Source organism: Anabrus simplex, chromosome 1 (genome assembly GCF_040414725.1).
Source record: "Anabrus simplex isolate iqAnaSimp1 chromosome 1, ASM4041472v1, whole genome shotgun sequence".
Classification (NCBI taxonomy): Eukaryota; Metazoa; Arthropoda; class Insecta; order Orthoptera; family Tettigoniidae; genus Anabrus; species Anabrus simplex.
The window spans coordinates 685,550,534-685,564,818 of record NC_090265.1 but is presented as its reverse complement, the minus strand read 5'-3'; the positions used below and the strand labels follow the sequence as shown (position 1 = coordinate 685,564,818).

Below are 14,285 nucleotides of genomic sequence, written 5' to 3'. Positions count from 1 at the left end.
TGCGTCATCATCAGCTGATATAGGTTCTTGGAAAAATTGGCAATCACATAAGTTTATCTACGTCAAATTGAACACAATTTAAAACCGTATTAACAAGCTAAAACTGTGTTACGATTATACTGTCTCAAAGTCCATATTTTCTACAAGTCTGAGACTTGCGAGTCATAAATCTTAAATAAAAGCATATGCGAACCGGTTTGCTCATTAATAAAATAACGTGGATTTAAAAGAACAACAACTTAAAAATAAAATAGTCTTGAAGAAACATTAGCTTAATTTATCACACTTCTTAAAACGTGACGTAGAATCGTATTAAAATACTTCAATAAAATCTTCAGAGTCGCTTTAATGGAGCTATCCTAGTGAGGTGGAAACGAGCAATCGGTTCTTTAAGATGTTAACAAGTACAATGTTCCCAGTTCAATGCAGACCTGAAATAATAGGAATGTAATAAACTATCACTTAACTGAAGAGGCAATATACAAAATTACGTCTTATAACATAAATGATTTTACGTGACTCACCTCAAAAGATCGCTGTCCATGTGAAGCACAATGAAGCCTCGCGAGCAGTGTTGTGATAGTAATCAAGTGTCCAAGGTTGGTCGGGACCGAAGGGGGGAAATAGGGGAAAGTGGGAGGAGCAACTGAGGAGTGGCAACTTGTTGGGGCTCCGGAGGGCGTGGTCGTAAAAAGCAACTAGTTAAGCTATTACGCGTAATAGGAAACAGCGTCCTATTGACCGGGATAAGTATCTTTTTAAAAAATTCAATAAGAAAATCAAAAAGAATATTTGATTTTTCAGAAATTTCTTTTAAATTAAGGTTTGGATTAAAATACTGATCCAGGTGTATATAGCAACCCTCCGTAACATCCAGCAAACTTCCTTTTCCTAAGCTCTCCAAGATCTCAATGTACTGTTCTATAGATGTGAATTTATGCTTTAGATCATGTACATGCTGGCCTACCGCGGAAAATCTGTTATATTTTATGGCATTAGTATGTTCCGTGTATCTAATTTTAAAACTTCGCCCTGTTTGACCTAGATATGTGCACCCACAGTCGTAACATTTAAATCTATACACACCCGATTTGGAATATGGGTTTCATCTATTAACTGAGGCTGAATTGTGCAATACAACTGTATTATTATTATCAGTATGAAACGAAACCTTAACATTATGTTTCTTGAAAATATTAGTAAACTTATATATATCCTTATTATAAGTAAATATTGCGAACACCTTTTGATTAGGTTTGTCTTTGGGCAAAGTGGTTTGTAAACGGTACCTGAAATTGTTGATGATACATTCCATAAAGCATTCACTAAAACCATTAACCTTAGCCATTGAACGGATTGTATTGAGTTCTTTATTCAAATTAGCTTTTGTCATGGGGATCCTAAAAGCCCGTTCTACTAAACTATTGTATGTAGAGTTTTTTTGACTCTGTGGGTGTTCTGAGTCTTGTCTAATCGTGACTGCCGTTTGTGTAGGCTTTCTAAAAATACTATAAGCAAAAGACGAATCCGATCTGTTGATTTTTAAGTCAAGAAAATGAACTGATTCATTACTTTCTGACTCCAAAGTAAATTTAATCTGTGGGTCAATATTATTAAGTACTTCTAGAGTAGCCGTTGCGTCCCTAACACGTTCGTCTAAAATTACTAATGTATCGTCCACAAATCTAGATCAAAACAGAATGTTGTCAAATTCTCTGTCGTTCTCCATCATGTATGTTTCCAAAGAATCCAGATAAATCTCCGCCAAGATTCCCGAGCATGGAAATCCCACTGCCAACCCATCCTGTTTATAAACGACCTCGTCAAAGACGAAGTAGTTATTATTTACAAGTAACTTAACCAATTTAATGAAATCTTGTATTTCAAGTTCACTTAGCTGACTGTAGGATCTTAGATTCCTGAGAACAATAGGAAGCAACTTATTGGTTCTAATACTCAGAAACATGTTGACGATATCAAATGAATGTAAGGTATGGTGAGCTTGTAATTTAAAATTGCTTAATTTATTAACCAGTTCTATGGAGTTCTTTATGGATTTGTTTGCCGTAAATCTATAGTGTTGTTTAAGGAATTTCTGAATGAATTTAGCCAATTTGTATAGAGGACTGGGTCTGTAATTTATTATGGGACGAATGGGAACCCCGGTCTTGTGAATCTTGGGGAGTGCTCTCGCTGTTTTAGTGAATGCTTTATGGAATGTATCATCAACAATTTTAGGTACCGTTTACAAACCACTTTGCCCAAAGACTAACCTAATCAAAAGGCGTTCGCAATATTTACTTATAATAAGGATATATATAAGTTTACTAATATTTTCAAGAAACATAATGTTAAGGTTTTGTTTCGTACTGATAATAATAATACAGTTGTATTGCACAATTCAGCCTCAGTTAATAGATCGAACCCATATTCCAAATCGGGTGTGTATAGATTTAAATGTAACAACTGTGGGTGCACATACCTAGGTCAAACAGGACGAAGTTTTAAAATTAGATACACGGAACATACTAATGCCATAAAATATAACAGATTTTCTGCGGTAGGCCAGCATGTACTTGCTCTAAAGCATAAATTCACATCTATAGAACAGGACATTGAGATCTTGGAGAGCTTAGGAAAAGGAAGTTCGCTGGATGTTACGGAGGGTTGCTATATACACCTGGATCAGTATTTTAATCCAAACCTTAATTTAAAAGAAATTTCTGAAAAATCAAATATTCTTTTCGATTTTCTTATTGATTTTTTTAAAAAAGATACTTACCCCGGTCAATAGGACGGTGTTTCATATTACGCGTAATAGCTTAACTAGTTGCTTTTTACGACCAAGCCCTCCGGAGCTCCAACAAGTTGCTGCTCCTCAGTTGCTCCCCCCACTTTCCCCTATTTCCCCCCTTCGGTCCCGACCAACCTTGGACACTTGATTACTATCACAACACTGCTCGCGAGGCTTCATTGTGCTTCACATGGACAGCGATCTTTTGAGGTGAGTCATGTAAAAACGTTTACGTTATAAGACGTAATTTTATATATTGCCTCTTCAGTTAAGTGATAGTTTATTACATTCCTATTATTTCAGGTCTGCATTGAACTGGGAACGTTGTACTTGTTAACATCTTAAAGGACCAATTGCTCGTTTCCACCTCACTAGGACAGCTCCATTAAAGCGACTCTGAAGATTTTATTGAAGTATTTTAATACGATTCTACGTCACGTTTTAAGAAGTGTGATAAATTAAGCTAATGTTTCTTCAAGACTATTTTATTTTTAAGTTGTTGTTCTTTTAAATCCACGTTATTTTATTAGTGAGCAAACCGGTTTGCATATGTTTTTATTTAAGATTTATGACTCGCAAGTCTCGGACTTGTAGAAAATATGGACTTTGAGGCAGTATAATCGTAACACATTTTTAGCTTGTTAATATGGTTTTAAATTGTGTTCAATTTGACGTAGATAAACTTATGTGATTGCCAATTTTTCCAAAAACCTATATCAGCTGATGATGACGCAAATGGGCGTCGAAACTAGTTCTGATTGAAATATATGTCATTTCATCTAAACAACAGTTTTTACGTATTGAATAAGGTGGATCCAAATTATAATCAAAGTTGTAATCTTGGTTCAATACGGACAAACAATGAAATTTATTAATTTAACTTATGAAGTTATGGTATAATTGTTGTAACAAATAACATTTATTCAGTTTTTCTTCCATATGTGGAGTCAAGATGCCTCTTATCGTAGGATGCTGTGAGAACTCTCTTGTTAATTGAAGATGGATGAAGAATTTGTCATGCTACTAATGTGATTGGTGAACATTTGAAAGTGTTGCACATGCTCTGAGACGATTCCGCAAACTCGGTATCTATCAGAGACAATGTGGATCAGGCTGCCAGATATGACAGGATCCTGGTCTTTTGGTCTTGCAAGATTGCCATACTATTGCGGTCCAGGCCAGAACTAATTTCAGGACAGTAAGAAACGTCACTGTAAGTGAGAGGACTGTAAGGTGAAGACTTCTGGAAGTCAATTTGAAATCATTTTGATTTGCTGCTGGTGTGCAGCTTACTCCTCACCACTGAACAGTGTGATTAGAATTGTGTGTCAATACCGGCACTGGAGTGAGGATCAGTGGTCGATGGTACTCTTCACAGATAAGTCACAGTTTTGTCTCTGGTTATCTGATGGCAGAGAGGGAGAGAGTATGGAGGAGGACTGCATATCGAAATTCACACTGCCATATGTCTGAGAGGACACTGTTTGGAGGTAGCTCTTTCATGATCTGGGGTGAGGCATGAACAGAGCTTGTCATCATAAGTGGCTGTGCTCTACATGCACACCAATACACTGAGGAGGTGTTAAAAAGAGTGTGTAATCCTCTTTGCTACAAGTCAAACTAATTCACGACAATGCCTGCCTTCATGTCGCTTGTTGTGTGTTAGAATTCCTTTACGATCTTGGGATACTAACTCTGAATTGGCCAGCATCTAGCCCAGACTTCAAACCTACTGAATACCTATGGGATAGGCCTGGGCAAAAAATCCGATGTCAAAATTAATAACAATAAATAATGTTATTTGTGTCCCACTAACTACTTTTATGGTTTTCAGAGACGCCGAGGTGCCAGAATTAAGTCCCACAGGAGTTATTTTACATGCCAGTAAATCTACCGACATGAGGCTGACATATTTGAGCATCTTCAAATATCACGAGACTGAGCCAGGATTAAACCTGTCAAGTTGGGGTCAAAAGACCAGCGCCTCAACCGTTTAAGCTATTCAGTCCGGCGATGTCAAAATTTTGGCATCATGAATGCAATAAGACCAAAACTACTGGAGAAGTGGATGTACATCCCCAGGAAATGATCTAGAACATTGTAAGTAGCATGCCGCAATGAATGCAGTCTGTCATTGTCTCCATGGCTGGAAACACGTATATCTAGCATGAGGAAAGTGGTCAGTGACAGCAACAGAACATTCAGTGAAAATGCAAACATTTGTAACATACATTATCATTATAGACTGTTATGCCTTTCAGCGTTCAGTCTGCAAGCCTCTGAGAATTTACTAAACGTCACCACAATCCTCGATTTGCAACTAGTATTGTGGCCTCATTTAGTTCTATACCTCTTATCTTTAAATTGTTAGAAACCGAGTCTAATCATCGTCGTCTTGGTCTCCCTCTACTTCTCTTACCCTCCATAACAGAGTCCATTATTCTCCTAGGTAACCTATCCTCCTCCATTTGCCTCACATAACCCCACCACCGAAGCTGGTTTATGCGTACAGCTTCATCCGTCGAGTTCATTCCTAAATTAACCTTTATCTCCTCACTCTGAGCATCCTCCTGCCATTGTTTCCATCTGTTTGTAGCAACAATCATTCTTGCTACTTTCATGTCTGTTACTTCTAACTTATGAATAAGATATCCTGAGTCCACCCAGATATCGCTCCCGTAAAGAAAAGTTGGTCTGAAAACAGACCGATGTAAAGATAGTTTCGTCTGGGAGCTGACTTCCTTCTTACAGAATACTGCTGATCGCAACTGTGAGCTCACTGCATTAGCTTTACGACACCTTGATTCAATCTCACTTACTATATTACCATCCTGGGAAAACACACAACCTAAATACTTGAAATTATCGACCTGTTCTAGCTTTGCATCACCAATCTGACATTCAATTCTGTCGAATTTGTTACCTACTGACATCAATTTAGTCTTCGAGAGGCTAATTTTCATACCATACTCATTGCACCTATTTTCAAGTTCCAAGATATTAGACTGCAGGCTTTCGGCACAGTCTGCCATTAAGACCAAGTCGTCAGCATAGGCCAAACTGCTTACTACATTTCCACCTAACTGAATTCCTCCCTGCCATTTTATACCTTTCAGCAGATGATCCATATAAACTACGAACAGCAAAGGTGAAAGATTACAGCCTTGTCTAACTCCTGTAAGTACTCTGAACCAAGAACTCATTCTACAATCAATTCTCACTGACGCCCAATTGTCAACATAAATGGCTTTGATTGATTTTAATAATCTACCTTTAATTCCATAGTCCCCCAGTATGGCGAACATCTTTTCCCTCGGTACCCTGTCATATGCTTTCTCTAGATCTACGAAACATAAACTCAACTGCCTATTCCTCTCGTAGCATTTTTCAATTACCTGGCACAGAATGAAAATCTGATCCTGACAGCCTCTCTGTGGTCTGAAACCACACTGGTTTTCATCCAACTTCCTCTCAACCACTGATCGCACCTTCCCTTCCAAGCTGCCAGTGAATAGTTTGCCTGGTATACTAATCAATGAGATACCTCGATAGTTGTTGCAATCCTTCCTGTTCCCTTGCTTATAGATAGGTGCAATTACTGCTTTTGTCCAATCTGAAGGTACCTTACCAACACTCCACGCTAATTTGACTACTCTATGAAGCCATTTCATCCCTGCCTTCCCACTATACTTCACCATTTCAGGTCTAATTTCATCTATTCCTGCTGCCTTATGACAATGGAGTTTATTTACTATCCTTTCCACTTCCTCAAGCATAATTTCACCAACATCATTTTCCTCCTCCCCATGAGCTTGGCTGTTTGCAACACCACCATGATGATTTCCTTTTACATTGAAAAGATGTTCAAAATATTCCCTCCACCTCTCCAGTGATTCCCTGGGATCTATTATGAGTTCACCTGAATTACTCAAAACACTGTTCATTTCCTTTTTCCCTCTCTTCCTAAGATTCTTTATTACTGTCCAGAAAGGTTTCCCTGCTGCTTGACCTAGCCTTTCCAGGTTATTAACAAAATCTTCCCATGACTTCTTTTTGGATTCAACAACTATTTGTTTCACTCTGTTTCTTTCATCTACGTACCAATCCCTGTCTGCCTCGGCCCTTGTTTGGAGCCATTTCTGATAAGCCTTCTTTTTACGTTTACAGGCTGCTCTCACTTCATCATTCCACCAAGATATTCGCCTTTTCCCATCTTTACACACAGTTGTTCCTAGGCATTCCCTTGCTGTTTCTACTACAGCATCCCTGTATGCCACCCATTCACTTTCTATATCCTGAACCTGCTTACTGTCTACTGTTCGAAACTTCTCACTAATCATATCCATGTACTTCTGTCTAATTTCCTCGTCCTGGAGATTTTCTACCTTTATTCGTTTGCAGACAGATTTCACTTTCTCTACCCTAGCCCTAGAGATATTTCGTTCACTACAGATCAGATAGTGGTCTGTATCATCGAAAAATCCGCGGAAAACTCGTACATTCCTAACAGATTTCCTGAATTCAAAGTCTGTTAAGATATAGTCTATTATGGATCTGGTACCCCTAGCCTCCCATGTGTAGCGGTGAATAGCCTTATGCTTGAAGAATGTATTTGTAACAGCTAAACACATACTAGCACAGAAGTCCAGCAAATGCTTCCCATTCCCATTAGCTCCATATCTTCCCCACATTTACCAATCACCCTTTCGTATCCTTCAGTTCTATTCCCAACTCTCGCATTGAAATCGCCCATTGGCACTATTCTATCCTTGCTGTTGACCCTGACCACGATGTCACTCAATGCTTCATAAAACTTGTCAACTTCATCCTCATCTGCACTCTCACATGGTGAATACACGGACACAATTCTTATCCTAATTCCTCCAACTGACAAAACTACCCACATCATTCGCTCATTTACGTGCCTAACAGAAACTATGTTGCGTGCAATGGTATTCCTGATAAAGAGCCCTACCCCAGACTCTGCCCTTCCCTTTCTAACACCCGTCAAGTACACTTTATAATCTCCTATCTCTTCCTCATTATCTCCCCTTACCCGAATATCACTTACTCCTAGCACATCCAGATGCATCCTCTTTGCTGACTCAGCCAGTTCTACCTTCTTTCTTCCATAAGCCCCATAACATAATGGCGCGTGCTGTGTGTGTTGTGTAGGAGAGCTCTGTGTTACCAGCCTGAATTAGCAAGATTATTAGCAGACAGGTCCGGTGAGTGTGTCTCAGTAATTACACCAGACAACTGACGTCTAGTTCTAGTAAAAACATGTCCGTAAAAAGTGTAAATAAGCGTGTGTCGGACTTTGAAATAAAGTTTGTTAAACGGATGGATGAGTTCCAAGCTCGCTTGGAACAGTTGACATCAGCCAGTGCCAGCAGGGCTGCCAACACTAACGACCGCGCCGATGAAAATCTGTCTTCCCTCTGTTCCGAGTTCAAAGACTTTCGCCAGTACATCTCGGCGGAAATTTCTTGTGTAAAGGAGGAGTTACTAGTTGTTCAACAGCGTCTTGACCGGCACGAAGCCAGGGCTGACGAAGCCGAACAATACAGTAGACGGAACTGTCTACTCATACACGGGGTGAAAGAAGAACCGGCTGAGAATGTCTATGCCAAAGTGATAGAGACAGTAAAGTCTTACCTACAAGTGGAATTATCGATGGATGACATCGATCGCTGTCATAGATTGGGACCTCTACGCAGATCAGCTGCGGAAGTCGTGACCTCGGGAAACAGGCCGATTATAGTCAAATTCGTCCGGTTTCATGTTCGCGATCGTGTCTGGCGCGCTAAGAAGCTCTTCAAAGGCACCAAACTATTGGTTACGGAGTCACTGACTGCTTCTAGAAAAGAACTGTTAAATCGAGCCCGAGACCAGCTCGGAGTGCGTAACGTTTGGACCCAGGAAGGAAGAATAGTAGTTCTAGGCAAAAACAAAAACAAATTCACTGTGACCACTACAGCGGAACTAAATGCTGTTATTTCAGGGCTAGGTGATTAGTAGAGTACATGACTCATGGATTTACGATTTAATTATAAGTGGTTTTATTATAAGTTTAGTGTGAGTGAATGTTTAAATGATTCAAGTGGCTTACGTAGGCAAGAGGAAACCATGGTAAGTTGCCCTCTGTTTATTTTTGATTATGGCTAACACAGGTAATAACGTAGCTTTCTCCCTGGGCAGGGTAAACAACCTTCACCTTGATACTGAACCCTCCCACCCTTCTTTTTCCCTGACCCCCTCTCACCCCGCCCGCAGTCACCTGGAGAGAGAATTCTCGTCCTTTCCCCGCTCATTATTGTGTGCCCATGTCAATGCTCAGTCTATAATTGCCCATCACACTGAGCTGAAAGCTATTTTTGAAGGAAGCATGGTAAATGTTGTAGCAATTAGTGAGAGTTGGATGAAGGACTCGGTCCCTCTGAATTCGGTAAATATAGAAGGATTTAATGCAGTTTTTCACAATAGACCGAAGCGCCGTGGAGGAGGAGTAGCTCTATACTACAAAAATAATTTAACGGGGAAGATTATACATACCTCGACATTATCTACCGATACCTTAACTGAATATATGTTTGTAGAACTATCTGTTGATAAGACTAAAGTACTGATTGGAGTTGTTTACAAACCACCAAAAGCAGGAAACTTCACAGACTTCGAAGAAAATTTACTAAGACTCCTACCTATCTACGAACATGTACTCATATTTGGCGACTTTAACACAAACCTGTTAATAGACTCCGTTGAAGCAAATCGTTTACAGAACATACTTACCTCTTGTAACATGTCAGTGTTGCCACTTAATCCCACTCACCACGTGCACACGGCTAACGGATCCTCACACACTCTAATAGATTTACTTATCACAAATAATCCTCAGAAAATACTAAAACACGGACAAACTTCTGTACCTGGTATTTCATACCATGATCTCATATATTTAGCTTATTCTTTGAAAGTTCCCAAAACAAAGCCGAAGTGGATAACCTATAGAGACATGAAAAATTTAAATCCTCAACAATTGATACAAGATGCTAATCTCTGCCCGTGGGACGAAATACTGCACTTGACTGACAATGATGAAAAAGTAAAGAGGTTTAACACATTATTGTTGGGATTGTATAACAAACACGTACCTAAACGTACTGCTAGGGTGACTCGAAAAGCTGCTCCATGGTTAACAAATGACATTAAGTCCGCAATGGCTGAACGAGATGCACTACACAGATGTTACAAGCAGACATTATCATCTGAAGATTTTGAAAAGTACCGTGTGCTTAGAAATAAAGTTAAACAAATAATCAGAAACAAAAAATATGCGTACTTCCAACAATTAGCCAGTAACTTAAACACAAAAAGTACCTGGAAACAACTCAGATCCGTAGGTATTGGGAGGCAAACTACAAACTCCAATACGCATGACATAAATCCAGATGAATTAAATGCCCACTTTACTAGAGAAATAGTTAATACCCACCCTCATATTATACAAACAACAATAAATTCTCTTCAATCTACTCCATTACCACAACGGCCTTTGTTCAAATTTCGTAAAGTAAATGAAAACGATGTAAGAAGAAAACTAACATCAATCAAATCGCAAGCAATCGGAGTGGACGACATCCCGATATCCTTCGTCGTTACCTTGATAGATGTAGTACTGCCAATTTTAACCCACATATGTAACTCATGTCTTTTGGAAGGCTACTTCCCAACTGTTTGGAAGGATGCCTTAATTTTCCCAGTACCAAAAAAATCTCTAGCAAATTCTCCATCTGACTATCGACCTGTCTGTATACTTTCTTCACTTTCGAAAGTCTTAGAAAAACTCATGCATGAACAACTGCTCCAATATTTGATGCATCATTCGTTACTTGATCACCTGCAATCTGGATTTAAAAAAGGACATAGTACATCTACTGCTCTTCTAAAAGTTACGGATGACGTAAGAAAAGCAATGGACGAACGCAAAGTGACCGTGCTCATTCTCCTAGACTTCAGCAGTGCTTTTGACACTATCAGTACGGACATATTAATAGCGAAATTGCATTCCTACCATTTTAGCCACGCTGCTCTCAAATTGTTCGCTTCCTACCTCCATAACCGACGACAGTGTGTTGTCATGAATGATAAGAGAACGGAGTGGAAGTACAAAGTTAATGGTGTGCCACAAGGTTCTATACTCGGCCCCCTGTTGTTTATTTTATATTTGAATGACATCTCTTCTAAGTTGAAAAACTGCAACTACCATCTCTATGCCGACGACCTTCAAATTTACTGTCACACAAAAGTGAATGACATAAATGCAGCTATTGAAAATATGAACCGAAACTTAGAACAGATCAGCTGTTATGCAGCTGAGAATTCTCTCTCCATCAACCCAACGAAAACACAAGCTATTATACTAGGCCAGAGGAAACTGCTTGCCCATCTACACAGTCTACAAATTCCAGTCATTCAACTAAATGGCGTTGCTATCCCATTCTGTAAATCAGTAAAAAGCCTTGGAGTCACTATAAATGAAACTTTAAACTGGGATGAGCATGTCACTAACGTATGCAGGAAAGTTCACTCATCACTTCATCCCCTTAAGATTCACCAGACCGTATTACCTCTCAACTTAAAAATAAAACTGGTTCAAACATTGATACTTCCAATTTTTAACTATTGTGATGTTGTGTTGCTGGATGCTACCAGTGAACAAAATAGGAAATTGCAGAGAGCTTTAAACTCCTGCATTAGATTTATTTTTTCATTGAATTTTGCCTCGCATGTATCCCCTTTTTATGCACAACTTTCTTGGTTAAAAGTAGAGAAGCAGAGGAATCACCATGTATCAACCCTTATCTATCGACTCTTGACCGAAAATATACCTGAATATCTCTCCAGTAATTTCCGTTTTCTATCCTCCTTTCATGACCGTGACACGCGATCTGGGTCAACAATTGCAATACCTCCACATCATACATCTGCCTTCAGTAATTCTTTCCTTGTGTCGGGCGCTAGAATATGGAATGCTTTACCCCCTGAAATTAGAAACTGTTCCTCATTAATTACCTTCAAAAGACAGTCTAAAGATTTCCTCTTGAATACGTAGGCTATATCATGTAGTTATGTGTGAATGTGAGAGTGAATGCCTGTAGTAAATAGTTCCCAAAAGTTTACATAAATTACTGTTATATTTTATGATTTCCACCTAGAGTAGTTAATATTGAATTTATTTTTCTAAATTTAGACCTAGGATGTAATCTTTTAGTTTTAGAGTTTATTAAGTTATATTACTATTATATTATATACACTGTGTTAAGTTTGAATATTAAGTTTGGATTCAGTATTAAGCCGCATAATGTGGTTAAGTGTAAGAGAGGGCCAAGAGCCCTAACTTCGCCACAAATAAAGACATCAATAAATAAATAAATAATATTGATAGCTCCCCATCGAATTCCATTTCGTTCGCCAAGTTGTTTCCAAGGAGTCCCTCGCCTGTCAAATGGGAGTGGGACTCCATTACTCCCATAGGTCCGAGGCTTGCTTAAAGTGTTCTGAGCTCGGTAAATTCATGAAGCAGGATGCTGCCCTACTTGCACATAGTCCAAGTGAGGATCTCTCCTCTAACGGGTTATGGACCACCGGTGAATTGTATAGTCCTAGCCGCCTGAGCACAAGGAGAGCCAATACTCAGAATATGTCCGAGATGCCCACTCCCATTCCATAGCAACTGGTATCCGACTCTCAGGACCACTTACTAGGCCACTCAGCCGTTGCCCATGGTTCACGAACTAGGACGTGACTACAGTAACCCACAAACATAATCCTAAAAATGTAACAAATTATTGCAAAAAGAACTTAACACTAACCTATGACAATGAGAATAATATGCACAGTATACATTACAAATATGTTTAGTAACACACAAAACATTTAAAAAAGAAAATGTTGTTTGGTCTCATTTTCGAGTTGTTTACTCATGTTGAATGAGGCCTATCTCTTCCCACAGTCCACGAAATGTACTTCATCATTAAGTGCAAAGGGAAGGCCAATATAATGTACATTACATACTTAATTTATTAAAACTAATTACACTGTACAAAATATACATTAGGACGCGGTAGTCCATGATGTACCGCACCACACACAGCACCGTTACCCACGCTAGGTCAAGTCTTGTAACCAAAATCACTGACGCTGGTGAGGTGCGTGACTCTGTCCTCCCTTTCCATTGGGGCTGTAGGAGTCTGACTGTGCTGACCTCTGATGGAAAAACGGACACATGGCGTTCAACAAATGTAATGATCTTTTTTTTTTTCTCTTCAGATCAGTGTATATAGCAGCAAAGTCAGTGGCTGTGTGTCATTCATTCATTCATTGGTCTTCTATTTCCAAGATAGTGGGTTTGATCCTGGCTAAGGTCAGCGACATCTGAGGATGTTCAAATATGACACATTTAAAAACTCTTGGGGAGAAAATTCCTGACTCCTCAGTTTCTCAACAGCAACTAAAGGGACTTTTAAACAAATGGCGCTATTTTTATAAATACTGTAGCATAAAATATTGGGAAAATTTCTGTAAGGATAACTCTGCACTTTTCAAAAGATTGATATTAGGATGAAAAACAAGAGAAGGGCTACAGAAGATTGAAGTTAGAAAATCTGAGCTTCCCATCAGATGACACAAGAATGGGCACAGCATCACCACCTTGCCTTCTCACTGCTGTAAAAGCTTGGCTGAATATCTTGTTCATGTCATTTTATCTTGACAAGTGTTTACTAAAGAGGAGTCGGTTCCCCTTCTCACAAATGCGTCCAGGAAATAGGACTTTTCCCTCCATTTGTCTCCACAGATGAAACACTTCCAGTGGGATGGCAAATATTTTGATGAAACTGATCGGGTCATTATAAGGAGTCCATTAAATCTCATCATAAACAATTTTTACTGGGGAAGTTTCGGAAGTTTGCAGTGGAGACGGAAGCTCATCAGATAGTACTTTTATGTGGGTGACACTTTCATCTAATGGCCACAAGGTGAAGAAACACTGCTAGATTTTTCCAGCATCTCAGCTTAAAATTCCAGTTCCTGGTGAGAGAATTGAGAAGGAAACATGGTGGGTAACTTGATTCCTCCTAGCCCTTACAGAATTTGAAAAAAACAAGAACAGATTTCTAGATATATGGGTCATTTCTTGCTACATGTACCATTTTTGATTGAGTGTATAGGCTTTGTTGTCTAAAGCAGAGTGGTGTTCAACATACTTCTAAACATTAAATATACCTTCTCTCCCATCGGTGTTAGGACGATACCATTAAACCGCTGGCCAAGTTTCAGTGTCTGTACTAGTCTGTGTCGGGACAACTTTCTTCCAGAGCACTTCCGTGGATCACACTGCTCCAAATCCCACATAGCTACTGGGAAGGGAGCTTCAGTGATGTAACCTTGGTCTTCTTCTTCTGAGTCTGAATTTGAATGGAAACGTGTT

General features: G+C 39.2%; 1 protein-coding gene across 1 annotated transcript in view; it reads right to left on the bottom strand.

The window, feature by feature from the left end:
* LOC136872123 (18S rRNA aminocarboxypropyltransferase) overlaps nt 1–14,285 on the bottom strand; it is a 46,004-nt gene that overhangs the window by 21,588 nt on the left and 10,131 nt on the right. Inside the window, exon 2 of the mRNA XM_067145971.1 lies at nt 14,081–14,262. Coding sequence (XP_067002072.1) covers nt 14,081–14,262 — 182 coding nt within the window. The remainder of the gene's footprint in view (nt 1–14,080; nt 14,263–14,285) is intronic.